This window comes from Crocuta crocuta, unplaced genomic scaffold (assembly GCF_008692635.1).
Source record: "Crocuta crocuta isolate KB4526 unplaced genomic scaffold, BGI_CrCroc_1.0 scaffold1293, whole genome shotgun sequence".
In the NCBI taxonomy this organism is placed as follows: Eukaryota; Metazoa; Chordata; class Mammalia; order Carnivora; family Hyaenidae; genus Crocuta; species Crocuta crocuta.
This window is the reverse complement of record NW_027531937.1, coordinates 558,210-586,175: the sequence shown is the minus strand read 5'-3', so window position 1 is coordinate 586,175 and position 27,966 is coordinate 558,210. Positions and strand designations below refer to the sequence as shown.

The 27,966-nt window shown below is 38.0% G+C and overlaps 1 protein-coding gene across 6 annotated transcripts in view; it reads left to right on the top strand.

Moving 5' to 3' along the window:
- The window catches only part of SESN3 (sestrin 3), a 75,785-nt gene that overhangs the window by 24,310 nt on the left and 23,509 nt on the right, over window positions 1-27,966 (top strand). For all 6 annotated transcript variants that reach the window (XR_013337790.1, XR_013337791.1, XM_077775039.1 and 3 more), the window contains exons 2-4: window positions 20,796-20,861; window positions 23,641-23,838; window positions 25,326-25,508. Coding sequence is in view for 4 of the 6 variants with exons in the window: in XM_077775037.1 (XP_077631163.1) it covers window positions 20,796-20,861; window positions 23,641-23,838; window positions 25,326-25,508 (447 nt within the window). In the remaining 2 variants the exon portion in view is untranslated. The remainder of the gene's footprint in view (window positions 1-20,795; window positions 20,862-23,640; window positions 23,839-25,325; window positions 25,509-27,966) is intronic.

The window sequence follows — 27,966 nt, the reverse complement described above, 5'->3', positions numbered from 1 at the left end:
GGTTAAGATTATGTGAATTCCCTAAAAAGTAAATTATGGAAAATGGACTCAGTGAGTAATCCTTAACGGTGAAGCTAAGATTCTACAATACATTATTCTTTTAAATGTTTATTTATTTGTGTGTGTGAGAGAGAGAGACAGTACATGTGCCTGAGGGAGGAGTAGAGGAGGGAGGTGACAGAGGATATGAAGTGGGCACTGTGCTGACGACAGAGAGCTTGATGCGGGGCTCGAACTCACGAACCATGAGATCATGACCTGTGCCAAAATTGGATGCTTAACCTACTGAGCCACCAGGCGTCCCTACAATACATTTTTAAATAGAAATATCTGAGAACAAGACCATACATCATTATGAGGGCTTTGAAAAATTATTTGTGGTGTGCCTGGGTGGCTCAGTCAGTTAAGCGTCCGACTTCAGCTCAGGTCATGATCTCAGATGGGTCATGGGTTCGAGGCTCGCGTCGGGCTCTAAGGTGACAACTAGTTCAGAGACTGAAGCCTGTTCAGATTCTGTATCTCCTTCTCTCTTTGACCCTCCCCTTTACAAGAAGTAGATTTTTTTTTATTTTAAGGTTTTTTTAAGAGTATGTTTTCTTAACTGGATCATTTACACAGAACATAGAGTAGAGAACATTAGAAAGGTTCTTAGATATATTTAAAGTGAGTCATTGCATTATAAGAATACATAAATTACATAGTATATCTATAACATGGGTTATTTTCTATTTATAGTTCTATAAAATGTTTTATAACATTTTACCAAAAATTCAAAATCTGAATTTATCCACTTATTAATAGATTAAGTAAAATGGTTATTTAAAATATGATGTTTGTTTTAGAATAGTAAAATCAATGAGAAGCTAATTTTAAAGTATTTTGGTTATTTTGCTTCTGAAAACTCTTTTTTCTTTCGGCTTTTAGAGTTGCTCATGGCATTCTGTAAAACCAGAGAATGTGAATACAAAAAGGCCCTTAGAGATCATCTCTTTCATTTTTCAAATGGGAAAATTGATGCCCTGGAAACTGATCAAGGTCTCTCAGTGCTTAAGAAGGGGAAAGAACCCAGGTTTTTTGTAACCTTTTTCATTATATCACTTTGCCTATAGCTTTTAGCTACATACTATTCTGTTTATTATTGTTTGAGGTATCTATGTCTAATTGCACCAGCTAGTTTGTAAATTCCTTTAGGTAGCTTTTCTACTTTTTATAGTCTTAAAAGAGCAATTACGTAAGCTATTGAACAGTGAAGAATTCAGGTAGTGCATACTGATTGGTTGGTTGGTTGATTTGAATGCGATACTCTGGTTCCTAGTCTATGCCCTTTCAGTGCTTGAAAATTAGTAAAACTTAGATCGTATGGATCATCTTTTTTCTGAGTTAACTAAAAAACTAGGGATTTAGTCTTCTAACACTCAAGCCTTAGGAAGAGGCTGTCCTTAGTTAAAATAAGTTAAATTAGTTCCATAGAAGGANCAGAAGAATAATACATTGAAGAAAGTCTTTTTGATAATTAGAAGATAACTTTTCAGAGATTTTAATTGTAACATAATTACAGCTCTTTAAATCCAAACGACACTCTGAGAATTTTGTTGCCAAAACAAATTTAAAACATTTGGATGTGGAATAATTCTACTCAGGTGTGTGTGTGTGTGTGTGTGTGTGTGTGTGTGTTAGAAGTAGCATGAGTCTATGATGACAATAATTGTTTAAGGTGGTTATTGTCCAAAACTAGCTGCTTAATATCATTAAATGTGTAATAGTCCCAGTAATTTATAGAGATGTTATATGACCAGTCAACATTTATTGAGCATCAGATTTGAATAGATTATCAAGATGGAACATTTCTTTTACTTTTTAAATTTTTTAAGTTTATTTATTTATTTTGAGAGAGAGCACGTGAGTGGAGGGAGGGCAGAGAGAGAGATTGAGATAGAAAATCATTCTGCACTGTCAGTGCAGACCCTGACATGGGGCTCAGTCCCACAAATGTGAGATTATGATCTGAGCTGAAGTTGGTAGTCAGACACTTAACCAACTGAGCCACCCAGGCTCACCCCTAGAACACTTCTGTTAGAATTATGTTAGTGAAAGAGAAGGAAAAGCCCTTTAAAGGTATGATCAGGTGTCATTTAAGCGAGAACCCAGAAGAGCATACAAGTCACTATTGGTTTGAATGACTCAATGTACAGAATGTAGGAACTGAGTTAGGCCTTATGAGAGAAGTTAGCAACACTTTAATAGGAAGAAGAGGGGCACCTCTGTGCCCCTCAGTCAGTTAAGTGTCAGTGGCTCAGTCAGTTAAGTGTCAATACTTGATTTCAGCTCTGGTCATGACCTCACGGTTCATGGGATCGAGCCCCACATTGGACTATGCACTGACAGTGCAGAGCCTGCTTGGGATTCTTCCTCTTTCTCTGGCCGTCCCCTGCTTGTACTCTCTCTGTTTAAATAAATAAACTTAAAAAAAATATGAAGGCAGTGCCTAGGTGGCTCAGTCAGTTAAGCATCTGACTTCGGCTTAGTCGTGATCTCACAGTTCGCGAGTTCAGGCCCTCATTGGGCTCTCTGCTGTCAGCACGAAGCTTGCTTGAGATCCTCTGCTGCCCCCCCACCCCACCGTTCTCCTTCCCCACTTGTGCTCTGTCTCTCTCTCTCTCAAAAATTAACATTAAAGTTTTTTTTTTTTTAAAATATGAAGAAGGAATGTGGCATTCCACCTAGATGTTCAAGGACAAAGGAACAAAAAGCACAGGAATATGCAGGGGTGCCTGGGTGGCTCAGTCAGTTGAGCCTCTAACTTCAGCTCTGGTCATTATCTTGCACTCTGTGGGTTCGAGCCCTGCATCGGGCTCTGTGCTGACAGCTCAGAGCCTGGAGCCTGCTTCGGATTCTGTGTCTCCCTCATTCTCTGACCCTCCTCCACTCATGTTCTGTCTCTCTCTGTTTCTCAAAAATGAGTAAATGTTAAAAATTTTTAAAAAGAAAAGAAATGTGCCAAGGAGTGTTTGGGAGTCAGCACACCAGGGTAGCTGAAGTGAAGTGCTCATGTCAGGAGCACTTGGAAAACAAATACTGAAAAGCTACATAAAGGCCAGAATATTGAAAACTTTACCTTCTTCTTTCTACTGTCCCCCTTTTGCCGATAGCTGGGGATATAATGATGTATTAAAATGGGATAGTGGTGGTAGAAATGGAACACGTATTCATCCCCAAAACAGACTTTGTGAACCGGTAGTAAGATAACCTAGTGTGAAGTTGCTATTAAATGTTAGAGTGTTCTGCATGAGGAAGTGTATGCCTTTAATGTTTTATTTTTAAATTTTATTTTAGAGAGAGAGGGCACACGAGCAGGGGGAGAGAGAATCTCAAGCAGAGTCCACACTCACTACAGAGCCCAGTGTGGGGCTTGATCTCAGGACCCTGGGGTCATGACCTGAACCAAAATCAGGAGTCGGACGCTCAACCGACTGTGCCACCCAGGCATCCTGGAAGTGCGGGTCTTTAAGTGTGGATGAAAATAATTAAACACTTCACTCTTGCCAGCAGTCTCATCTCCATGAAACACATATCCTTCTGTACATTTATCTTCTAAACTTATATCTCAGGATTGTTAGAGTCAACCTAAATCCAAGATGCCTCCTTCTCTCGATTTCTTTTTTTATCCATTGTTGTGACCGTTATCCATCTATCTAGGCTTCCAATTCGTCATTCTGTGAGACAGCCTAGACTTCTTTCACTATCTCCTCTCGTATCCAGTCAGCCAATCCATTCCATTTACTCTGTCTCCTACGTAGCTCTCCCCAGAATGCCTTTTCTCAATCCTCTTGCTTAACTCAAGTCTTCTCTCCTAGAAATCATAGTAGTCCTCTAACACACGTTCTGTTCTCCAGCCTCCCCTACACCAGTCCATTTTCTGAATCGATGTCAGAAATGTTTTCTTAAAAGATAAATATAATCTGTTTAATATCATCTGTTATTTACATCCTAAACTCTTTGGTATGGCATTCATGGTCTGACTCTTGCCTATGTCTCTAACCTTATTCCCTCAGAGAATCCCTCGGATAATGTAGAACAGCATACAGTTCCCCAGCCATGTCATGACTTTACATTTTCTGTTCCTTTTACCTGGGATGTTGTACCTATATATACCCACATATACCCATCTGTTTTCTAGGTGGCCTGAAACATTTCTATTCCTTCTTAGAAATGTATCCCATCGGGAAAGCTTTTTTGATCCACCCTCTTGCAGGCAGAGCTAACTAACTGTTCCTTTGGTCATCTCCGCTATGGCTCCTAACGTCTATTGTAATTGTACATCCATATTTATTTACCTGATGTTTCCTTGAGGTCAGCACTTACGCTTTACTTTGTACTCCCAGTACTCAGCCCAAGCCCTTCCAAATGACAGCCTGTTAAAAAGAAAACATCTGTTGAACAAATTAATAGTTCTTTATAAAAGTTAAAATGTTTAACTTTAATCTTAGTAAGTTTAAGTATACGTAACACATTTTTTTCTTCTTTAAGTTGTATTATAAATTACCACAACTTTGTTTTAATAATTGCTATTTACTAAATGCCTATTACATGTCAGGTGTACTGCTAGGCACCGTTAAGAAAATTATCATAAAAATGTCAAGCTGTACGAAAGCAGAAAAAAATAGCACACTGAACCTCCAAAAGCCATCACCAAATTCAGTATTGGTGAGATTTTGCCACTTTTCATCAATCTGGTGTTGATATTGTGGCTGAAGTAATTTAATCTCAAAACCCATTTTCTTTTATCCTTGCATACTAACATAGCAAGGGTATTCTAAAATATATGAATACATTCTTATATAACTACAGTGGGGATGTCACACCTAACAACATTGGCAATAATTGCTTGATATCATGTAATATTTCATCATATTCAATTTCCTCCTGTTGTTTCATGTCTTTAGAATGGACTTTTTCCGAATTAGGTCCACCAAAGCTATGTCTTTGAAGTCTCACTTAAGAGTAGTCTCTCCTCAGACTCTTGATACTGAGAACAAACTGAGGGCTGATGGGGGTGGGGAAGGGGGTGATGGGCATGCAAGAGGGCACTTGTGGGGATGGGCACTGGGTGTTATATGCAAACTTACTTGACAATAAACTATGAAAGGAAAAAAAAGTAGTCTCTCCTCTTTTCCTGTTATTGTTTCTCATGCCTTTAAACAGTTGATCAGTTGTCCTATAAGTATTTCATAATCTGGATATTTTTCTGTGTTTCGTCTTGTCTTTTAAGTGTGCCTCTAACCCTCTATTTCCTGTTAATCTGAAGTTTGGACTCAATGCTTGATTAGATTCAGGTTCAAGTTACTTTTCGTACAAACACATTTTCCTAATCCTTTTTTATGGCTGTATCAATGGGATAGATTCTTAGAAGTGAGATTGCTGGGTCAAAGGATAAATGCATATGTAATTTTAACAGACATTGACAAAGTCCTGTCCATGAGAATTGTTTGATTTTGGCATTCCCATAAGTTTTGAGAGTGACTGTTCCCTTAGTGTCGTCAATAAATAATATGTTGCCTAACTTGAATTTTTGCCAAATCTGATGTAAGAAATTTATTCGCTTTTCTCTTTTATGAATAATTTCTTCTCTTAATGCCCATTCTTTGTCCATTTTTTAATTTGGTTTTGGTTTTTTCCTCTTGATTTTTAGGAGCTCATTATACTATTAGAGAATTAACTATTATCTGTGTAAAATTGTACGTAATTGCCATCTGATTTCACTTTAGGTAATTTTGTAACATGCAAAAGGCGTGTGTGTGTGTGTTTGTGTCTGTGTGTGTGTGTGTACACATGCATAGTGTATGTGCATGTATGGTCGAATTACCGATTTTTATTATTGCTTCTGGATTTTGAGTCGTAATTAGGAGAGTTCATTGGTTTGTGAATGTGTTCATATGTCAACATAAATCTTACTTATAGAAATATATTTTACTATATGGTAGAGGAGGCACCCCTCCTAAATTGTGCTTCATCCACAGGGTCTGTTTGGTCATTTGTGATTGAACATTTTACAAATAAGAAAATGAACTCTTCCATAGAAGTTCTGTGACCATGTAGTGAAGAGGAAAACAAATCATAATTGTTCTTAAGGATTTCTTAATACTTTGTCTTAATATGAAGGTTAAATGTAGCAATCCTTTTGTGAGTGACTGAAACCATTTATAAGGACACATAATTAAAAGCGAGACAAGAGTGTATTGAGAACATTTATTTCAATCAGTGGTTCCCAAAGTGCGGTGTGTGGACCTCTAGATCTTAGCACAAGACAGAGCAGTGACATCACGCAGCAATGGTAACCCCTTGTTTTCCTCACCACCCTGTATTCACGGTAGAGAAGTCAGTTTCACTCAAGAATAATCATGATGAGACAGTAGAGATTATACATTTTATTTAGTCACAACCTATGAATACTTACTTTTCTAAGTCTCTGTTTCAGCACAGAGAATGTGCGCAAAGCTCTCCGGCTTGCCAGAGCATGGTGGCTGTTTCAAGGCAAAACAAGTGTAACTGAGTTGTGAGCCAAACTCATCATTTTATTGAACACCATTTTTACATGAAAGGATGACTGATAACCTTGGTTTCAGACTTGAGTATCTGGTGGACATTTTCACAAAAATCAAAAAAGTGAGCCTGCCACTTTAAGGTGAACAACTAACAGGATTTATTGCCAATGATCAAATTTGAGCTTTCATGAGAAAAGAGTTTTAGAAAACTGGTATCCATTACCGTGAGTGAGCTTGACCACTTCTCAGTACTTGCACATGTTTCTGATGTGACTGGTGGTGGTATTAACAAATATTATTTTTAATGTTGTATTAAATGTGTCGATATTATAAAAACCCACAAAGCTCAGGGAGCCAATACTTTCTAAATGACCAGTAGTTAACATTACGGAAGCATAAATGGGTAAATGATCAATTCAAAGTACAAGATAAGCCAATGGCTTTTAATGTAACGGAGTAAAAAGTTTATTGATAAGGCTTCAGATTCCACATTGCAACAAACTTTTAAAAACCACTATTTGTCCAGTTTTAGTGTAGTACCCAAGAAAATGCAAAATTATGTGGAAAGGCTATTAAAATATGCCTCCATTTTTACAACTACATCTTGGTGAGGCCAGATTTTACTCATGTTGTATGACCACCGCACCAGATACCAACATTTTGAATGAAGAAGCAAACATAAGACTCCAGTTCTTTTTTTTTTTTTTAATTTTTTTAGTGTTTATTTTCTGAGAGAGAGAGAGAGAGTGTGTGAGCAGGGGAGGTATGGAAATAGAGGGAGACACAGAATCTGAAGCCAGCTGTCCAGGCTCCAAGCTGTCAGCGCAGAGCCTGGTGTGGGGTTCAAACCCACAAGCTGTTGAGATCATGACAGGAGTCGAAATCCACCGCCCAACCGACTGAGCCACCCAGGCACCCCTCCAGTTCTTTTTAATTAAGCCAGATATTTGCACAAATGCAAAATAACGCTTCTCTTCACAGTAATTTCGTTGTTGTTGTTGTTGTTTACAGTTTCCAAAAAACTCATTTGTGTTAATATGTAATGGGTTTCTTACTTCTGCTTTTACTTTTAAATGTAGATAAATAAATTTTGGAAATGTTCTTTGGTTTAATTTCTTAAATTTTGATTATTGATAGATATTACTTATGTTTGAGGTCGATCATTTTAACCTAAAGAGGTCCTGACATCAGAAAGTTTGTGAACCATCCATTTAAATGAGCATAATGATGAATGGTTTTCATTGAAATTACGATAGGTGTTAAGCCTCCCTTGTGTATATTAAAGCACAGTTTCATAGTCCTCTGTTTATAGACTTAGGGGTCAACAACTTAGAACAGAAATGCAGTTAATGAGAATTTACAGATCAGATTTTCTATTCAGGGCAAAAATTAAAGCATAACAGTTCTTTTGAAAACTAAGCAAAAACTTCTGTTTTTCTTTTAAATTTCATTAAAACTGAAGTTGAATGTAATTCAGTGTAAAATCAAGCATTGATTTTCATTGCCTCAGCTGTTGTTCCTGGAAGGCTGGGTGAAAGGTATTTTCTCAATTCAAAGTACAGCATGAGTTCTTGCTATTTTTGACTATTCGGTGTGTAAAGGAGTATTGGTTTTCAAATAGTTAAAATGCTTACTTTTTGTGAATCTCTAGACATCAACTGTAATGTTTTCTTCCTTTGATTCCTCTAAGCTAAGCAAGTGATCTGAATTTTGTTAGTCACTGTGGCTTGAAAGATCTGGAAACTGGCCTGGCATTTTGTGTTCCAGTAGGCTAACATAAAGGCCTTTTGATTTTCTTACAACCTAGGCAGTGGATGCTGAGTATAGAAGTTTGATTTAAAACTATGTGTTAAATAGTTGGGGCACCTGGGTGGCTCAGTAGATTAAGCATCTGACTCTTAGTTTCAGCTCAGGTCGTGATCTCGTGGTTTGTGGGATTGACCCCATTGTCAGGCTCTGTGCTGACAGCGTAGAGCCTGATTGGGATTCTCTCTCCTTCTCTGTCTGCTCCTCCCCCGCTTGCTCTCTCTCAAAATAAATAAGCGAACATTAAAAACAACAACAACTTTGTTTCCCTCATACATCAAGGGAACTACATTCACAGCGTATTATTTTTTGTTTCTCCAAAAGACTAGTACTATTGACCATATACTGATTATTATCAGAATATTATGCAAGTGTAACTGTCTCTAATAGAAGTCTTACTTTCTAAAATTCCCAATTTTAATTTCCTTTAATCTAATTAGGACATAATTTTAGTAGTAAATCTTTCTAAAATCAAGAAGAGTTTTTATTATTACACAATACAAAACTTTAAAAACTGTAGAGAAGTAAAGCTCTTCATACTTTTGAGGGACTTGGGGAGCAATCCTATAATCAGTGGTAGAAAAGCATATTGTCTATATGTTAATGGGGAAGTATTGAGTTCAGTAGTTATTGCAGATTCACATTGTCTCAGATACAAAGAGTAATAGTTCTCTTTTCATTTTCTTTTTTTTAAAGATATCTTTTATATTTTAATTTATTTTATTTACTTTTTTTTTTTTGAGAGAGAGAGAGAGAGGGAGAGAGAGTATCTCAAGCAGGCTCCATACAAAGCTCAATCCCATGACTTCGGGATCATGACCTGAGCTGAAATCAAGAGTTGGATCCTCAACTGACTGAGCCCACCCAGGTGTCAACTGACTGAGCCACCCAGATGCCTCTCTCTCTCCCATTTTCATGGGCTTTAGCCCAAACTTTTAATAGCATATTCAACACATATGTTTCATAGTTCTGCATCCCTTAAAAAAAGTGTTCAACACTGAAAAACTTACACAGGAGCCTTTGTTGTTCAAGATTAGTGTCATAGTATGTAATACTATTATTCCTGATTTCTGGAAAATATTACAAATCATAGGAAATTGCAGATATTGCTTGTTTTATCAGTATAAGAAAATAAACAGGGGCACCTGGATGGCTCAGTCAGTTAAGCATCCAACTTTGGCTCAGGTCATGATCTCATGGTTCATGAGTTCAAGCCCTGCGTCGGGCTCTGTGCTGACAGCTCAGAGCCTGGAGCCTGTCTTCAGATTCTGTGTCTCCCTCTCTCTCTGACCCTGCCCTGCTCATGCTGTCTTTCTCTCTCTCAGAAATAAATAAATGGGAAAAGTGTCACATAGGGAACCTAGAGGGTACAAGGAAGGTAATGGATTGATATCCAGGACTGTGTTTATTTGTTTAACTTCTTGTTTCTCAATAAGAATACAGAGAATGGCCTCAAGTCCACAGGATGCTCTTGCCCTGTTGAAGGAAGAGAAAAAGGATGGAAGAGCCTGTACCAGACTCCTGTCTCCTTAGTTCAGTTCAACAAATGAATGAGTACTATTATTTTCATGTTGTTATGCTGTAAAACTACAGATGTTGCATCAGAAATTGATCCTGCTCTTTAAGGCGCTTATTTATTGTTTGAGAGGAGTAATAAGATAATGATATACATTAGTAGCTATAAGAGGAACAAAATTGTGAATCTTAAGAAGAGCAAGTTTAAATTCATAGCAAGGTTTGGGAATTGGTAGGAATGGAGGGGTGCCCAAAAGAGACAGCATTTGAGCCGGGTCTTAATGCCTCAAGGGATGGGTAGTGTTTCAATAGACATAAAAAAGGGAAGGCAGTGTCTTAGGGAATGCTGGTTCAAATATATCTAAGTTCCACAGAATACAGAAAAGACTTGCCATATTAGAACTACTGATTTTTAATTCATAGGCGAATCTAACTTAATAGATTTATGCTACTCTGTGGCATTACATGGAGCATGGAAAAGGAAGTGTGCTCTTTGTTGCTCACCTCTGGATGGCCTTGGACATGAACACGATTTTTAGATTTACTTCCAATTTAAAGGATTACCTAGTAGTATGATGTTACTTGTACAGTTTAAAGACTGTCCTAGCTTCAGATTTATTTTTAATATTTCCACCTTTGTAAATTTGTGCCACTCTGTGGTTGTACAGGGTGCTTGCTAGGGGTCCTTTATTTTTTACAAGTTTGCTATTCTGTAGTCAGTATGAAAATAGAAAAATTTGCCTGCACTTTGCACAAGTGTTCACCGTGTGTTCTAATGAGTAAAATTTAAGAGATTTTGTACTAGCCAACATTCAGAAATTTTTTCATTTAGAAATTCAGCTATTCTGCAGTGCAGATTTAACTTATTAGCTGGATATATGTGTTTAATTATTGGTGAGATGAGACGTATTCATCTTTGCATACTTAAATACATCTGCTACTTTATTACTGACTTCTGCTAGTAATAAATAATACTAGATGAGTAATAATAGTTCTTAATAGTTTAAGAATAGTAATAATAATGTGAGTCTGTCTGTCTTTAGGCCCACAGTTGGTAAAACAGATTTACCAAATGGGTCCTACTACTTTGGCATACCAAGGTTTTTAATTTTTTAAATGAGAATTGCTCAATCATGGTGTCTCATTATTTCTTGGAGCTCCTTTTTTGAAAAATGAAATAGATAAATACTGCTATTTAAATGATCCTTATTACATCAAACTTCCAGAAATGAGCCAGACGTTTCCCTCACACCATATTCTGTATTAAGATGAAATCCTCAAAGATGAACAAAGCACTTTCTGTGCCCACCTGGAGCGGACAGCTTAGTAAGGGCAGGAGGAGGTAAAGACATCACCGAGACAAATGCACTTGATGAGTGCGTTGCTTTTGGTGGAAGTGTTATGAGACTGCAAGTTAAAATTTTGATCATGTGTGTTGTTAATGCTGAAGTTCACAGTCACCAAGGTCTTTGCATTGTTCTTCCAGTGATTCTACCCAGGGTTGGAGCTACTGTTGCTGGAAGGGCTTGATAGGCTTTGTTTTACTAGATCAGATCAAAGGAGTCCACTCTTGGGCCCAAGCCCTGAGAATGAGGCAGGATACCCCACCTGTGAAGGGGCATCTGAAGTGTTCTTTGGAGTGTCATTGCATTTCTGCAACACCCTACGATGCCTGCCTGGGCTCCTGATGCCCAGTGGTTCTTTGCACCACCCCTAGCTCCAAGGAATAGGAGAGATGTTGGTGGGATTTCCCCCCTTGATGCCATTGCCATTTTCTGCTTCCATATCTTTTCTCACAAAATAACCTTAGATCTCCATTACTGCAATATCATGAAGGCTAATACATATTTTAATCTAATGTAGGAGAAGTCACAATGTTGTTAAATTGTCTTTTAGACCATTTGGAGTGGTGGGAACATAAGGTATATTCCAGGTCATTACAGAAATTTAAATTTGAGTTGACTGTAAAATTACCAGTCTATTATAGTTCATCTTGAAGCCTGTTCTGTCCTCATTAAGGTATGAACAGAGAGAGTTTTTGCCTCTCTTCCTCTCCATTTGCCCTTTTCCTCTGAAATCTGTAATGTCATCAGTTTCTATAAAGTCAGCCATTATTCCTGAAATTGTCTGCCAAGGAATAAAAAGATGGCATCAGCATTATTTCATAGCATCGAGCCACCTGTCCCATCTCTGCCCTTTTTGCAGTGGTTTGTGCCAAAGTGAAACGTCTGTAAAGAAAAGAGATTCAACAACCAAAATGTACTATTTGTATTGATAATTACAGTCACACTTAAAAACTTTGTTTGGGGCATGTGTGTCATATGTAAGATGTTTTTGTCACTGTCATGTGTTAAAAGAATAACATTAAGGGAATTAAACTACCTTCTCAGGATATCTTTAAAAACTATGGGATTAGCATGCTCTGGAGAGTCAAGTCTCTGTTTTGCCATAATTTTTAAATTTTGTATTAAGTTTATTTATTTATTTTGGGAGAGAGAAAGGAAGAGGGAGACAAAGAATCCCAAGCAGGCTCTGGCTGTCAGTGTGAGCCTGATGCAGGGCTCGATCTCACAGACTGTGAGACATGACCTGAGCTGAGATCAAGAGTTGGGCACTTAGGGGCGCCTGGGTGGCTTAGTCGGTTAAGCGTCCGACTTTCGCTTGGGTCATGATCTCGCGGTTCGTGGGTTCGAGCCCCGCNAAGAGTTGGGCACTTAACCGAATGAGCCATCCAGGTGCTCCTGCCATAATTTTTATATGTTGAAGATATTAAAAATAAAAAGTGTCTTCTTTAAGTGTCTCTATGTAAAAAATTAATTGTACATATTACTCAGTATTTTGCTGTCCTATAGAGATAAAGTCATAAGCGGTTTTTACATTTTAATAAATAGAATGTGTATGTGTTTTGCTTTTCCATTATAAACTGGTGAGATAGGTAAAAATTAATTGAAAGTATTTAGGAGCAGGAAGTGCAGAAATTAATTCCCTGGGTTATTGGCTTTTTAGGGCCAATTTGTTGATTGCCTCTAAACACTCATAATTTTAAAAATTCCTAACTTCTAAGTATCTTAATTTCCTGTTGGGATTGATTTATATATATAAAATTATCTGGTAAACTGCTTGGCTGTTACAGTCAAAAGAAGCTTTCTAAATATAATTAATCTTCATCCTTTCAGTGTTTTGTAGCAGATTATTACTTAATAAGCATAATATCTGCTGATGAATGTCAAGCATAGTTTCTTTCAGCTATAGTGACATACCTGGGGAAAAAAAACTTTCCTTCTGGTAGCATTCTTGACCTTAAAACCCTTGTAAAACAATCTTAAAACACATAGAACTGAGAGAGAGAATATCAGTTCCTGTTATAAACTCGGTTTTTTGCCCTTGATTGAAATTACAGAGTTTTGTGGAAAAAATGTAAACAAACCCTGTGACTGCTAAGGCATTTGAAAGCAAAGCAAATTATATTTACGGTTGTCTAAAGTTTCTTAAAATTTTCTGTACCCTTTGATTTTTTAACACTAAAGTCACTATTTTAGAGCCTTTCTTCTTTTTATTTAGCAATTTGAACACTGTCATCACATTAAGACTCCAGAGAATGGGATCTTCTGACTTTTCTGCTGTTATAGTTAATTTTTTGGTTTTCCAGTTTTAATATGCAAGTCAACTTTGATTTCCATAAAGTGACTGTAACACGTGATATGTGTTTATTAATGCTTATGTTCATGCCTGAAATTTTAACCAGTTTGTATTTTTGCAACATCCCAGTTGCTAAAATCAGGGCTAATTGATGCTATGCAGCAATGCTGTACCATAGACCCTTTGGCGATGATTAGAAAAATCTAGATTGGCATTGTACAGCGTGACACTCATTAGCAACGTGTGACTGTTGTACACCCTCAGATGTGACCAGTGCAATTAAGGCACTAAATTTTTAACTTTACTTAATGTTAACTTAAATTTAAATTAAATTGCCACGTGTGACTAGTGGCTGCTGTAATGGACAGTTCAGCTTCAAAACCCTTAAGGGCTTGTTTGGGGATTTTAGATTGTCCTTTACATTTGTTTATTTTTTTACACCCAACATGAGGCTCAAACCCACAACCCCAAGATCATGAGTCACATGCTCCACCAACTGAGCCAGACAGGTGCCCTGGGATTTTAGATGTTCATAGAAACAACAAGGTCATCGCACAAGAGTCGCTAGTACGAACAACATTTGTTTCTGCAGAATAAGATACTAGCTTTATACTTAGAAAGAGGAAAATGTGGCACCGTTCTCAAAATTAATGCAGTTGCAGGTGACTTTCACTTCTAGAACAACCCATTAATTCTTCTTCTAGAGCAGCATCTGTTGAGAAAATGTAGCTATTCTAGTTTGGGTGTTTTGTTTTGTTTTACATTAGGGAAAATCGGCAGAAGAAAAATAAAAGTAAGACCTTATTTTGTATTGTGCTTTGCATTTTTAAAATATTTTTAATGTTTTATTTATTTCTGAGAGAGAGAGAAAGAGAGACAGCATGAGCAGGGGAGGGTCAGAGAGAGGGAGATACAGAATCTGAAACAGGCTCCAAGCTCTGAGCTAGCTGTCAGCACAGAGCCTGATGCAGGGCTCGAACCCACGAACCGTGAGATCATGACCTGAACCGAAGTCGGATGCTTAACCAACTGAGCCACCCAGGCGCCCCAATGCTTTGCATTTTTAAAAGATGTTTATTTTTGAGAAAGAGAAAGAGAGACAGAGAATCCCAAGCAGGCTCTGTGCCGGTACTGTCAGTGTGGGGCTCGATGCCAGGTTGGACACAGGGCTCGAACTCACAAACTATGAGATCATGACCTGAACTGAAATCAAGAGTCAGATGCTTAACTGGCTGCACCCCCCAGGTGCCCTGTGCTTTGCATTTTTTATGTGCTGTGTTCTCAAAGCCTCCCGATAAGAGGGAAGGCTAAGACCTCGAAGTGACATTATTCTCATTTGTGAGAGGAAACTATTTCTCAACTCTTAATGGCTGAGGAGGGTCTGTGGAGAGGATGACTTAAAGATTTTGTTGGGAAAAGGCAGTTAGATTTGGCGAGTGTTTGAATGCAGACTCCTAGGATTAAGTGTCAAAGATAACCCTGAATCGGAGCCAGGGCTACTGGTGCGTTGCAGTGATTTTATAACTCAGACAGGAAAGTGAGAAGGGATAGTGGGTTTGGCATAGAAGATTAGTTTCAAACTTGGTTTTAAGGTGAAAATAGTACAAACTACTTGGGTTCAGGATGCCCCAAAGCCACACTGAAGGGCAGAGAAGAGCTAGCTCTGAGCCAGGTACAAGACTCAGGAGTCAGTTGGATGGCTTGTTCATTTTCATTCAACATGCCCTTTTCTCTCCACTGTCTTCTCCCCATTTCAGTGGCTGTCACACCGTTCAGTAAATTTTGTTTGATGTAAGGAAGATGTAACCCTGGAAAAGAATACTCACTTGAGAGAATAAATAGTCATGAAAGAAATGCAGGGGATGTCTAGGAAAAGTGTAAAATTGGTCAAAGACTAGGTAGATCAGGTGATCCAGCATTACAGAAGCAACCAAGGGTGGAATTGGACAGGAGACAGATCTGAATTGTGCAAGGAGGCAAGAAAGCTGGCCATTATGTAAGCATCTCAGCTGGGATCTGAAGAGCGTGCTTACATGAAAAGCACAAAAGTAGTGGTTGCCAAGGGCTGGGGGGGTGGGGTGCAGTGAGGGAAAAGCGGAGCTGTTCATTGGGTATAAAGTTTCAGTTATGCAAGAGAAAAAAAGTCCTAGACGTCTGTCGTATAACATTGTACTTACAGTTCACAATACTGTACCTGATTTGTTAAGAGGGTAGATACGATGTCATGTGTGTCTTTTGAAACAAAATTTTTTGAAAGGGAGAAACAATTTTTAGTTTTCTGGAGACTGTATGTAATATAAACAGAAATTGAGACAACGATTCTTGGAACTGACCAATTTTGTTTGTTGGTTTTTGCTGAATTGTCCTTATCTGGATTCACTCTTAATTTGGTTAAGAGCATTTCTGCCATTATGTTAAAATGCTTGGTTATGGGATTGAGGAGGTGTGATCATCAAACAGATAGCTCAGCAGAGAAATCATTTTTCATTTCAAAAAGACCTTAAAAATCTTAAGATGTGATTTAAAAAAAAAAATGAAGAGTCTAGAGCAGTGCTATCTGGTAGAACCTTCTGGCTTGGCACACAGGAATGTCTGCACTGTCCTTTACAGTAGCCATGGGCACGTGAAATGTGACTGGCATGATTGAGGAACCATACTTTTAACTTTAGTTTTAATTAATTTAGATGTAGTCATGTGGCTGATGACCACCTTACAAGGCAACACAGGTCTGGGGACTTCAGAAAAGTTCATCGGGGTATGAATGAGGTAGGAAGTCAGTCCTGGACGTTTGTTGTTGTTGTGATATAAACTTTATTTTTGACAAAACTAGAGCGTGAGCAGGGAGGGGCAGAGTGGGGGGAGAGTGTCAAGCAGGCTCCACACTGTGAGTGCAGGGCCTGTCAGCTTAGCAGACCGCCACCCAGGCTCCATTTCGTAAAACATTTTTGTTAGCATCTTTGCAGTACGCAGCCAGAACTTTAAAGATATTTATGATCTCAAACCCAGTAAATCCACATCCACAATTCCTCCTAAAGAACCTGTCCTAAATACCACAAAATCTGCTCTCAAATCTCTTTGTAAAAAGATACTCATCATAGCATTATTTATAATAGTGAAAGCGGTGCATAACTTAATGTTCAACAAAAGGGAAGTGACTAAGTGGTAATTACTAAAATGACGTCTTCCCACATCACGGTGTGTATGTACCTGCTCTGAGATCTGTCATATGCCGGAGCTGTATGCGTTTCTGCCAGTCTAACCCTTGTGTTCTGTCCCCGTTGTGCCTAGCACATTGTAAATGCTCAATGCATGTGTGCTGACTAAGTGAGCGAATGAAGTTTTCAGCTGCTTCTTAGCAGTTGGCCAAAACTAAGAGATGCTACATTCTTTTTAAGTGCAGCAGTGTGCAGTTCCATATGTAATGAAGATATATTTCTGATTTAAACATCTGCTGTTCCAGAAAATATTTTGTGGGCAAAATAACAATTTCACACATGTAGAGACAAATCCACTCGATAAATGTCTCACATAGTGATTTTTATAAACCAGTCATATTAGTAATAAAGCATTCTTTGTCTCCCAAAGTCCCTTTGTATGCTTTTAGTTTATTTTTCCTTCCCTATATTTTCTTTGAATTTTACATATTATTTATAAACGACATAAAAACCTCCACTCATCTCTCCACTGGCATTTTCCTCTTCAAATCTGTGATTGGTCCTCTTAACTGCTTTTTCATTTGAAATGATTAGTCATCAAGGAAATTGCTTTTCACATAAGACTGAATTAGGCTGTATTATAAAGAGAGTATTTGAAATTTTGTTTTCTATAACTTACAGAAGCTAGCAGAGGGAAGAATTCTGTTATTTTCTTTTAAATTATTTTTCTGCATAAAACTAGATTGTGGTTGATGTAGACAGGAAATACCAATATTAAAAATTCTAAATTACTCCTTTTTACATGGAGTCCTCTAGTGTATTTGACCAGTAGGCTGAGATATATTTGCATTACTAGATAAATACAACTAGATGCCTTTCGGAAACTTGAGCAGGTTTAGATGATCATTATTTAACATATTTATTCCGATACAATTCTGAAAATTGATGGGGATTGTGTGCCAGGCTCATGAGGGCAGGGACCCTTTTTGTTTCACTTTTCCTGTAGGCCCTGGCCTATCCCAGTATCTGATTAGCTTCTCAAAAACTCATTGAATGCCTAGCCGTCTACTTTTGCCAGTTTGTTTTGTAACTGCTGCTTATTGAAGTAAGGGATTTGATTAACTACTTTGTGTTTGGTAGGCTCTCTGATTGTAAGGAATAAAAAAAGTTTCTGGTTACCTCATGGAGGGACAGAGAGGGCAGGAGGAGGCAGAAAAAGACATAGGAGAGCCCACGATTAGACTTGACTTCCTCTAGTGACTCCATAGAAGCTCTAGTGCTGTTCTCCTTCAAAGCAGGTAACTACTGTTGCCTATTCTAATGCTTCCTTATTGTGTTCTCTGCCTCTGCTTCTGAGTGCTATTTCGTTGCTCTTCTCTCTGTTAGAGTGCATTACTTTCATCCACGTCTAGTAACTCTAGGATCTTACCTAGAGATCTTACCAGCTGATTACCCTCAGTTCTGTTTGGGCAGAATGTTTCCATCAAGGCACCCATAGGCTGCACGTGAAGCCTCTGTGTTGATTGGTCTAGTCTGCTGTGGCCAGGAGATGAGTCGCATGAAATAGATATTGCCATCCTTGGATAAGGAACTGTTTAGAGTGGATTCCTCAGTTTAGAAGTTTCCTGAGGAGGACCTAGGGGCACCTAAAGCTTAATCCTCCTTCCCAGTAGACCTCTGTTCTCATGTTTGGTTTCCCACACAGTCTTTGTCATCTTTGCCAACCATGGCATAGTCCCTCTTTGGTTTGTATTGAAGTACACTTGACATACCTTATGTTAGTTTCAGGTGTACAACAAAATGATTTGATGCTCACATACATTGCAAAAGTCTACTTACCATCTGTTACCATGCAGAGTCCCACATTTTTTGGCCTTGTGATGAGAACATTTTAAGAATTACTTTCTTAGCAACTTTCCAATTTGCTATATGATATTATTGACCGTAGTCACCATGCTGCACATTGCATCCCTGTGACTTACTCGTTTTATAACTAGAAGTTAGTACCTCTTTATCTTCTTCACCACTTTGCCCACCTCTCCACCCTTCTCCCCTCTGGTAGTCACCAATTGATTTTCTCTATCTAGGAGTTTGGTTTTGTGTGTTCATTTGTTTTATCATTTAGATTCCACATGTAGTGAAATCATACAGTATTTATCTTTATCTAAGTTATGCCTCTTGGCATAATACCCTCAAGGTCTATTCATGTTGTCACAAATGGAAAGGTTCCTTTTTTATGGCTGAAGGGTATTTCATTGTTGTATACAGTATTTTACATCTTCTTTATTCATTCACCCATTCATGAATACTTAGATTATTTCTGTGTCTTGATCATTGTATTATAATGCTGCAATAAACATAGAGGTGTATATATATTTCCACATTAGTGTTTCCATTTTCTTCAGATAAATACACAGAAGTAGGATGGCTAGATCATATGGTAGTTCTATTTTTTTTTTAAGTTTATTATTCATTTTTGAGAGAGAGCGCTCCTGCAATCAGGGGAGAGGCAGAGAAAGAGGGAGCTCAGTACCACAACCCTGGGATCATGATCTGAGCCAAAATCTAGAGTCAGATGCTCAACTAACTAAGCCACCCAGGCACCCTTACAGTCAAACCTTTAATCCATATTGAGACATTTTGTGTATGGTGTAAGCATAGTTATGGTTGTAGAGGGCTTCTTTTTTAGAACTTTAGAATATTGCTTTTATTATAGAAAATTAAGTGGCTCTAGTCTCTCTCCTCCTGGCTGAGGACTTCTAAAGACTTGAGTGCCTCCCTCTGACTATTTCTGCTCTTCAGCATGCCTGCAGAGAAGTTACTACCTGATTGAACTATTTGTGGCTTTGTGGATATCACACTTAAACAGGGATATCCAAAATATATTTTTAATTAAAAATGTTTTTAACAGCAAAAACATTTAAACTAGAAAACCTCTAGCACTGAGACATGACATTGGCAGTCTACGGTTCCTTCTCAGCAGAGTAGCAGGTGGAGCACTAAGCATTGCTATAGTCTCCATTTCTTGGATTAAGTGAACCTCCACTTCTCCAAGTGTCACATTTTTTCTTAAAGCCTCAAAACTTTATCTTGGATCTGTTTGTTCCTATTTTACTCAGGAAAAAAAAAAAACAAAGGTCAGGTCATTGCTTTGAGGAGTTGCAAGTAATCCTCTGTATTCAACCTTTCCTGTAGATTTGATTGAGGTGTAACACTGCGCTAGTGTAATTAATATTAGATATGATTTTATGAGGGAGATTGACAGTTTTCAGTCATATCAAAAATAGGCTAAAAGTCTCTGGTGCTATTACATATGACAGAGGGAAATAAAATTTCAGAAGCCTACTGTGTATCCGGCACTGGGGTATGAGCTTGCCCCATTATCTTTCTTTCTAAGTTTTTATTTTGATTCCAGTTAGTTAAATACGGTTTTCATATTAGTTTCAGGTGTACACTGTAGTGATTCAGCTCTTCCATACATCACCCAGTGCTCATCTCAAGTGCCGTCCTTAATCTCCATCACCTGTTCTCTATAGTTAAGAGTGTGTCTTGTTTTATCTCTCTCTCTCTAATTTTTTTTCCTTTTGCATGTTTTGTTTTGTTTCTTAAATTCCATATATGAGTGGAATCATCTGCTATTTGTCTTTCTCTAACTGATTTATTTAGCTTAGCATTGTACTCTTTGGGTCTATTCATGGTGTTGCAAATGCCAAGACTTCGTTCTTTTTTATGGCTGAATGCTATTCCATTGTATCCAGTGTATTCCATGTATTGTATATATACATGTATATAAACATATACATACACACAATGAGATATCTCACTTCTTTTTTGTCCATTCATCAATGGATAGACACTGGGGCTGCTTCCATATCTTCTTGGCTATTGTAAATACTGGTGCTATAAACATTGGGGTGCATGCCTCCCTCTGAATTAGTGTTCTTGTATTCTTTGGGTAAATACTCAGTAGTGCAATTGCTGGGTTTTCTGTGATCTGAGACTTAATTTCTTATTTTTGATTTTACATAATTCTATTTATTTATTCAATTTGCTTGAGTACCTCAGCAATAAATTTGTACCAATTTAACTTTCCTTAAAAAGTTATCATTAATACATAAAACTTTTCTTTTAAAAACAGGATAAAAGAATCAGAGTATCTCAACCCTTGACAAGAGGACCAAGTGCCTTTATTCCAGAGAAGGAAGTAAGTTTATCTGTGTTAAAATACATTAAATGTGACACACAAAAAGGCAACTTAGTTTTATCAAAGAATATTTCCATTTTTTAAAATGTTTTTATGAGTTTTTTTTATTGGGGAGGAGGGAGAGATAGAGAGAGAGACTCCTAAGCAGGCTCCACACTGTCAGCACAGAGCCCAGCATGGGGCTCGAACTCACTAACTGTGAGATCATGATCTGAGCCAAGATTAAGAGTTGGACGCTCAACCGAATGAGCCATCCAGGCGCCCCTTCTCCATTTTTAATATGGAAGTAAACCTGTGTTTTGCTCTTGTTTCTTATTTATATGTCAGAGAACCACAGAGAGATTTTCTTTTGAATGTCACTTAAAAGTTTATGTGTAAAAGAATCTGCCTTTTTATTTTAGAGTTAGTTGTACTAAACATTAGAAAAATTAAATTTTACCATATTTGATTTCAGATACAACTTTTCTGAACAAAGCTGCTAACAGTAACGAAATTTTTTTTTTATTAAGTTTAATATGAACCTGAAGGCTTTTGGGTTTTCAGATGGCCATTGTTTCATGGTGATTATAGGTTATATAAATGTTAAGAAAATAAATATTTTGAAATGACAATATGAGTTTCCCAACTAAACCTATTAAACCAAACATGCTGTTAACATCATTAGCAATTACTCTTTTGTTTGTTTGTTTTGGTTCTAAGTTTCCGGGCAGAATGTCAATACAATCTGTATAAGCTGTACCTTTGGTGAGTGTGGAGAGTCAAGATGGTAAATGCAAGAAAGAGAGGTTGTAAAATATAATGCAAAGGAAATTACAACCAGTAGAAGATTTGTGCCTGTTTTGTGGATATACATCTCTGTGAAAGATCATAGCAATGTACAGGACTTCCTAGATTCCCAGATGCCTCTCAGATATAAACTTAGGCTAAGAAAAGTTTAAGAACCACTGATTGAGGAGTTTTTCTCTGTTTGACGGAGTTGTTAACTTGAATACGATTGTATATACGAATTGACTATTTACTGCAAAAACATTCATCCTAGAGCACCAGCGTTATTCCTGTGTTGTTCTAAAAGTAGTCAAAAACAATTTACAGAGCACCTCTTATCTGTGGGGCATTGTCCAAACAGAAGAGAAGAATATATGTCAGGTCATTGCCAGTGTCAGTTTTTCTTCATCTTCATTTTACTTTTTTAGTGACCTTACCATTTGGATGGAAGTTAAAGGAAAGTTAACAGTACTGTTTGGAGAACTCAGCATCTCTAGCTGATCTTAACGGTGACCAGACATTAGAAAAACAGCTGTGCTGATGCCCATTTTCTTGGGACAGCATAGGGGCTGCTCTTGGCAGAGTGATTGCCTCATATACATAAAGACTTCCAGAAACAGCTGTGCTCACGCTATGTATCTGAAGGTCATCTGGTTTGCAGAAGCTACCACTGCTTTCAGGACCTATTGCATCTCTTAATATCTTCGGCATCAGTTAAACAAAAGAAACTCTGCTGGGGAAAGCAAAACAAAACCAACAAATCTTCTCTTTTTAATGACACGTGGTTGACCCAGATCCTACTGTTGTTCACATCACTTGGTCCCTGCAGTTGACAAAATGTGGGGAAATGGGCAAATGAAAGTGTATGTGGCTTTTATAACTAGCTGAACTGAAATTGCTTTTTTATGCCATTGTAATTAACATTTCTTCACAGTTCAGACTTGTCAAACATTGTATTTCCTTTGGGATTACATTTTCCTCAGTCAATAGTGCCTTTGTGTAATTCGTACTTATTTTTCAGAAGAGACTGTGAAGCCAGCCCTAAAGAGTAAACAGAGTTTCTAATCACAGTATGGGTCTTTCTGGACTTTAGAAAAATCTGGATTCCAGACCGTGCTGGGCTGTTAACTCGGTTCATGAGCTCGAATTTTCATTTTGAATCTAAAATGAGGAATATATTCTTAAGTCTAGAACTCTAATTCTGAAATATCAATACATAATGAACCAATCATAGAAATATTCATCTCATGTCCATTAATTCCCACAGAGCTGGGTCCTTCTACAAGGTGCTAATAAGCTCTTAGCACCTTCACAGCCAATTCTTGGTGTGATGCCCAAACTGTCATCATGTATAAAGCTATATAGAATTATCTATTCTTGAGAAAGCTCTTTTTATGTCCATTTTAATAACTAACCTTGTTTGTAGTAATTAATACAATAGGCTGAAAATAGGAATGACCATATTCTAATGTCCTTATTAATTTTTCAATTAACACTTTCCTACAAATTATTGTGTTTTCCTTTGTCCCTAAAAAAACTTCAGAAAGCTTTTTATTTTATGTTGAAGGAAAACAGGCAAAAGATCAGACTGAAAATATTTGTCTTAAGATAATATTATTAAGTATCTTTATAGGCTGTTGAGATAAAATTGTAAATACAGGAATCAAATGCCGCTGCTTTTGCCTCACCACAAATTGGTATAATAGTGGCCAGGCAAATTTTGCCTTATGTGCCTGGCACAGCAGATGGAAGCTTCTTTTCTCCAGCCTCATAGCCGTGTGTATAATGTTTGATAATTTGACATTTGTTGTTTAATAAATGGTGGTCCCAGAGCCAAAAATGAGTGGTGCTTTTTTTTTTTTTTTAATTTCTGTTTTTAGTCTGAGCAACTGCATAATTTCAGTGTCTGTTCATATCAAAGGAACATTCCTTTGCTTCAATAGTGGCATCATTTCGGTAAACAAAAGATATGTGAGTTCTCAGTAATCATTTTGTGTGTTTCTTGGCTGTTAAGGTTGTCCAAGCAAACACAGTGGATGAACGTACTAACTTTCTGGTGGAAGAATATTCTACATCCGGTCGCCTGGACAACATCACACAGGTCATGAGTTTGCACACTCAGTACCTGGAGTCTTTCCTGCGGAGTCAGTTCTACATGCTGCGCATGGACGGCCCCCTTCCTCTGCCACACCGGCACTACATCGCAATAATGGTGCGGTTGGGTCCCCGTCTCCTGATTCCTCTCCTGATTCGTGGGCCGTCATCCTCACCCACTCCGTCTCCATGCTACTAGTGTGTGTGTGTCCGTGTGTGCAGAGCTATGGATCATTTTGTAGAAATAAGCATTGAAGAAGCCCGTGGCTTTTCGGATACCGTCTCTTGGCTACATTTTGAATGCTTTCAACATCTTCATGTGCTGAATATTTCTCATTTAAATATCCGTTTAGGCTCTTATTAATGAGGCTTGCAGGGTCCAATAATAGCCCTAATAGCCCACAAGTTTTGTTTTTGCTCCTGAGACCTTGTTTTTATTATGAATATCAAATAGGTTGTTTGTGACATCCTGTTTAGTCCTTTAATACGTGAAGAATATCACTAATGTGGCCAAAGGAGAGTGAAGTATCCACACCAGTGGAGACAGTGGTTACCAAGAGAATTCTTAAATGAATTCTAACACTGCCAGTACAGTGCTTGGTACAGATTAGTTAACTAGTTCATGTTTCAGTGGGGTCGGGGAGAGAATTATAAACTGGGATGGTGGGCAGCAGGAGAGAGAAGGGTAGAAAGAAGCAGTGTTACAGTTGGACTGTCACTGGAGAAAAAGAGGAGGGACATGGCCCAAGTGCCATTTGTTGAGAGAGTATAGGAGAACAGCTGGGGAATTAGCAGGTTAGCTTCTCTCAGCTTTAACATGATGATCTCGTTTCTGCACTCCCTGCAGTTTTAAACAAGAAAAGGGCAGCATTCTGTGTTCTGTTGACTGATGAACACGCCCAAGACTGTAATTCCAGCTTACAGTTCTGATGTCAGTAAGGGCCGAAGATAGATTTAGAATGATCACAAACTAAGAGATAAACAAGATACAGAAAACAGAACGAGCAAACAATACTGAGAGGCAGCCCTGGGGAAGAGAGTTGTGAAAAGTCTGCTTTGCGTCAATTTCCCAGATTGGCGGTGTCAAGGCTGATTTTGACTGCATGGGAAGGAAGAGTGTCCGCCAGCTTCAGGCTTATCTCAGTAGGGCTGATGTGCACAGATAAGGCTGAAATCACAGTGATCATACGGGGGTAAGAGAGGCACCCAAATTAGCCTACCTTCTGAGTAGGGGGAATACAAGTTAGTGAGCTTTTACTGTGTCTCAGATAGAATATAGCCTGTGTCACTTACCATAATGAAACGGACATGTATTTTATTGACACAGCTAGAAAGTGGATTCTAGGTTGATGTGTACCAGCTTCTGGATGAAGAAGTAATTGCTTTCAGGTGACAATTGTTCATTTATACAGATATCAGCCTCGTGTATTGATTCAGGAAACTATGGCAGTATTATGATAGAAGTTTTAGAAAGAGGAGGAATCTGTAAAAAAAAAGAATTATTGGTATTAAAATTATTAAACTCCAAATAAATTATTTGTTTAGAAATAATGAATAAGACTTCTTCCATGATAGTTCTGTCAACTAACTCTTTTTGTGTTTTAGGCTGCAGCTAGACATCAGTGTTCTTACTTAATAAACATGCACGTGGATGAATTTTTAAAGACAGGAGGGATTGCTGAGTGGTTGAATGGTTTGGAATACGTACCGCAAAGACTGAAGAATCTTAATGAAATAAATAAGCTGCTAGCGCACCGACCCTGGCTCATCACAAAAGAGCACATTCAGGTACTGAGTGCTGGGTTGTAAGAAAGTTTACTAATAATTCTAACTACGGGCNGCGGGGTTTTTTTTTTTTTTTTTTTTTTGCTTTTGTTTCTGTTTTGTTTTTGGAGGGGAGGTTTGGTTAAGACTTAGTTTTAAATACTTGCACGTTAGAAACTTAAAAATAGTATACCAATATGTAGAAGAGATAAATGTAAGGAAGTCTGTAGTTTAATTTAGGTGCAGATGAATAAGCCTCTTTAGATAATCAATAGTTATCTGTAGGGTACTTTAGTGAGTGGCTATGAGAAAAGTTGATTTCTGTTTTCAAGCAAGAGGTGGAACAAAGAAAATAAACTGACAGTTTAGGATACCTAGGTTCTCACATGCTTGTGACCTTTCGTAAATTAGCTTCTGTGGGCCTCAGTTCCCCCATCTGTAAAATGAGGGACCTAGATTAAATGAGTTCTTAGCCCTTTTTCAGTTCTTACATTTCATGATTTTAAGATTTGCAAAATACAGTTTTGCAGATACAAAGTATTTGCCAACTGGTGCCAACACTTAAATGCTCCCTGGAAGAGCAAGCTTAGATGAGAAATAGAGTTGTAATTGACTAGAGCACTTGGTAGCGGAAAGAAGCTAGAGTGAGGCCATTACACCATATCCTGGCACTGTGCTTGTCACTTGGTAACCATTCAAGACGTGGCAGCTGTCATCTAAATTACTATCAGAGAAGTCTTAGGTATTTGAAATCTCTGCTTCTAATGTATAGAAATGTCCCTAGTTTTTTGGATACTCCTATTAGACTACATTTTTGTTAATTATTTGCCCACTCAAACCAAATTGAGCTTCTGTCAATCTTTCTACTCTTAGCTTTTGAATATCTGTCTGGGAACATGTGAAAACATAATGCTGTCCTGAAGTTTATGTTCTGATTCGATAATATGTTACTTAGATAGAAGAATTAATCATTTTTAGGTCCTGTGTTAACGACCTGGTGCCATGTGGTTTGGTGGGTCTAAAAAGGTAGACCCTGCCCTTAAACATGCTTGGAATCTAGGGGAAGAAAGAAAGAGAGGTAATGACAATGATCACAGCACTGGAGTGTATGAAGGTATCACTAAAAGGAAAGGGATCAGGAAGCTGCGTGAAAGAGGTAACATTTGAGATAGGTCTTGGAGAGTAAGTGGGAATTTTCGGGTAGAGGAGAGTATTCCAGAGACAACAGAGTGGGAAACATTTTATGTTGGAAAAGCAGGTAACAGCTTCAGGTTACTGAATGAAGGGCAGGCTGTGTGAGGTGGACATAGGAAAAGAATTGGGAGCATGTTGTTATGACGCAGTGGATCTTGTTCTAAAGAATTTATGTTCTATCCTCAGAAAGCTGTGTCTCCAGTTATGTTATGTCACCTCGCGGGTGCACAAGGCAATCCTTCAAAATGTTAGTAAATTGTGTGTGAGCGCGCACCTGTGTACACATGTCTTCTCACCGTAATAAATTTATCTACTTGTATATTTTACTAGTATCACAGTACATGTGTAAAACTAATCTATATAAAATGTACTTTATAAGTATCTTTTAGTATTAATTTATACGTAAATGTACATATTCTCAAGGACTGGGCCCTCCAACTGTTACTGTCAGAAGCGTATGTGATCAAAAGATTTTGGGAATCGGTATGATAAAAAATTAAGCACCATTAAAGGTTCTTGAGCTGAGTTGTAATATGAGTGGATGTAGCTGGTGGTGCAGAAGATAAGTGACAAATGGTACAGGCTAGACACAGGGAGCCAGTCATAAAGCTGTTGCCGTAGTCCTCTTGAGACATAATTTTTTTTTAAGCCATGGAGAGATAAAGAGGAGCGATCAGACTGTTGGTAAGCAGTCTGCATGAGAAGAAGCAGGGCTTGGTGACTCATAGAATGTGAGGATGGATGAGCTGGGTGTGATGAGAGAAAAAGTAAGGTTTCTACCTTCCTCGCTGGGCAAGAGGCAATGCCATGAGTGGGACAGCATACACCGCCCCGAGAAAGGAAGATTGTGAAGTCTATAGAGATGTCAAGTTACTGAGAGAAATACAGGTCTGTGACTCAGGATAAAGGATGGATTAGAGATAAAATCAGTTACTTACATATAAGCGAAGATCAAGTTGATGGAATGAACGATCCTTCTAGGGAGATACTGCACAAGGAAAGAAGATCATGAGTAGAAGAGACTCAAGCCAACATTTCAGAGGCAATCAGGAAGAGAAGGGGGCTGGGAGGAGTTGGGAGAAACATGCATCTCAGGGTAGCAAGGGCGCAAAACAAATTAGTGAAATTGTTGAAGTCAAGGGAGGTTCATTTCAAGAGAGGAAGTAAGGAAAATATAAATTCTACAGAGATCATGTGAGATAAGTACTAAAAAGAAATAGCCCTGTTGGAGGTCATATGTGCCCTTAGTGAAAGTAGCTTCAGGAGCTTGCTTTAAAAAGCAGATTCT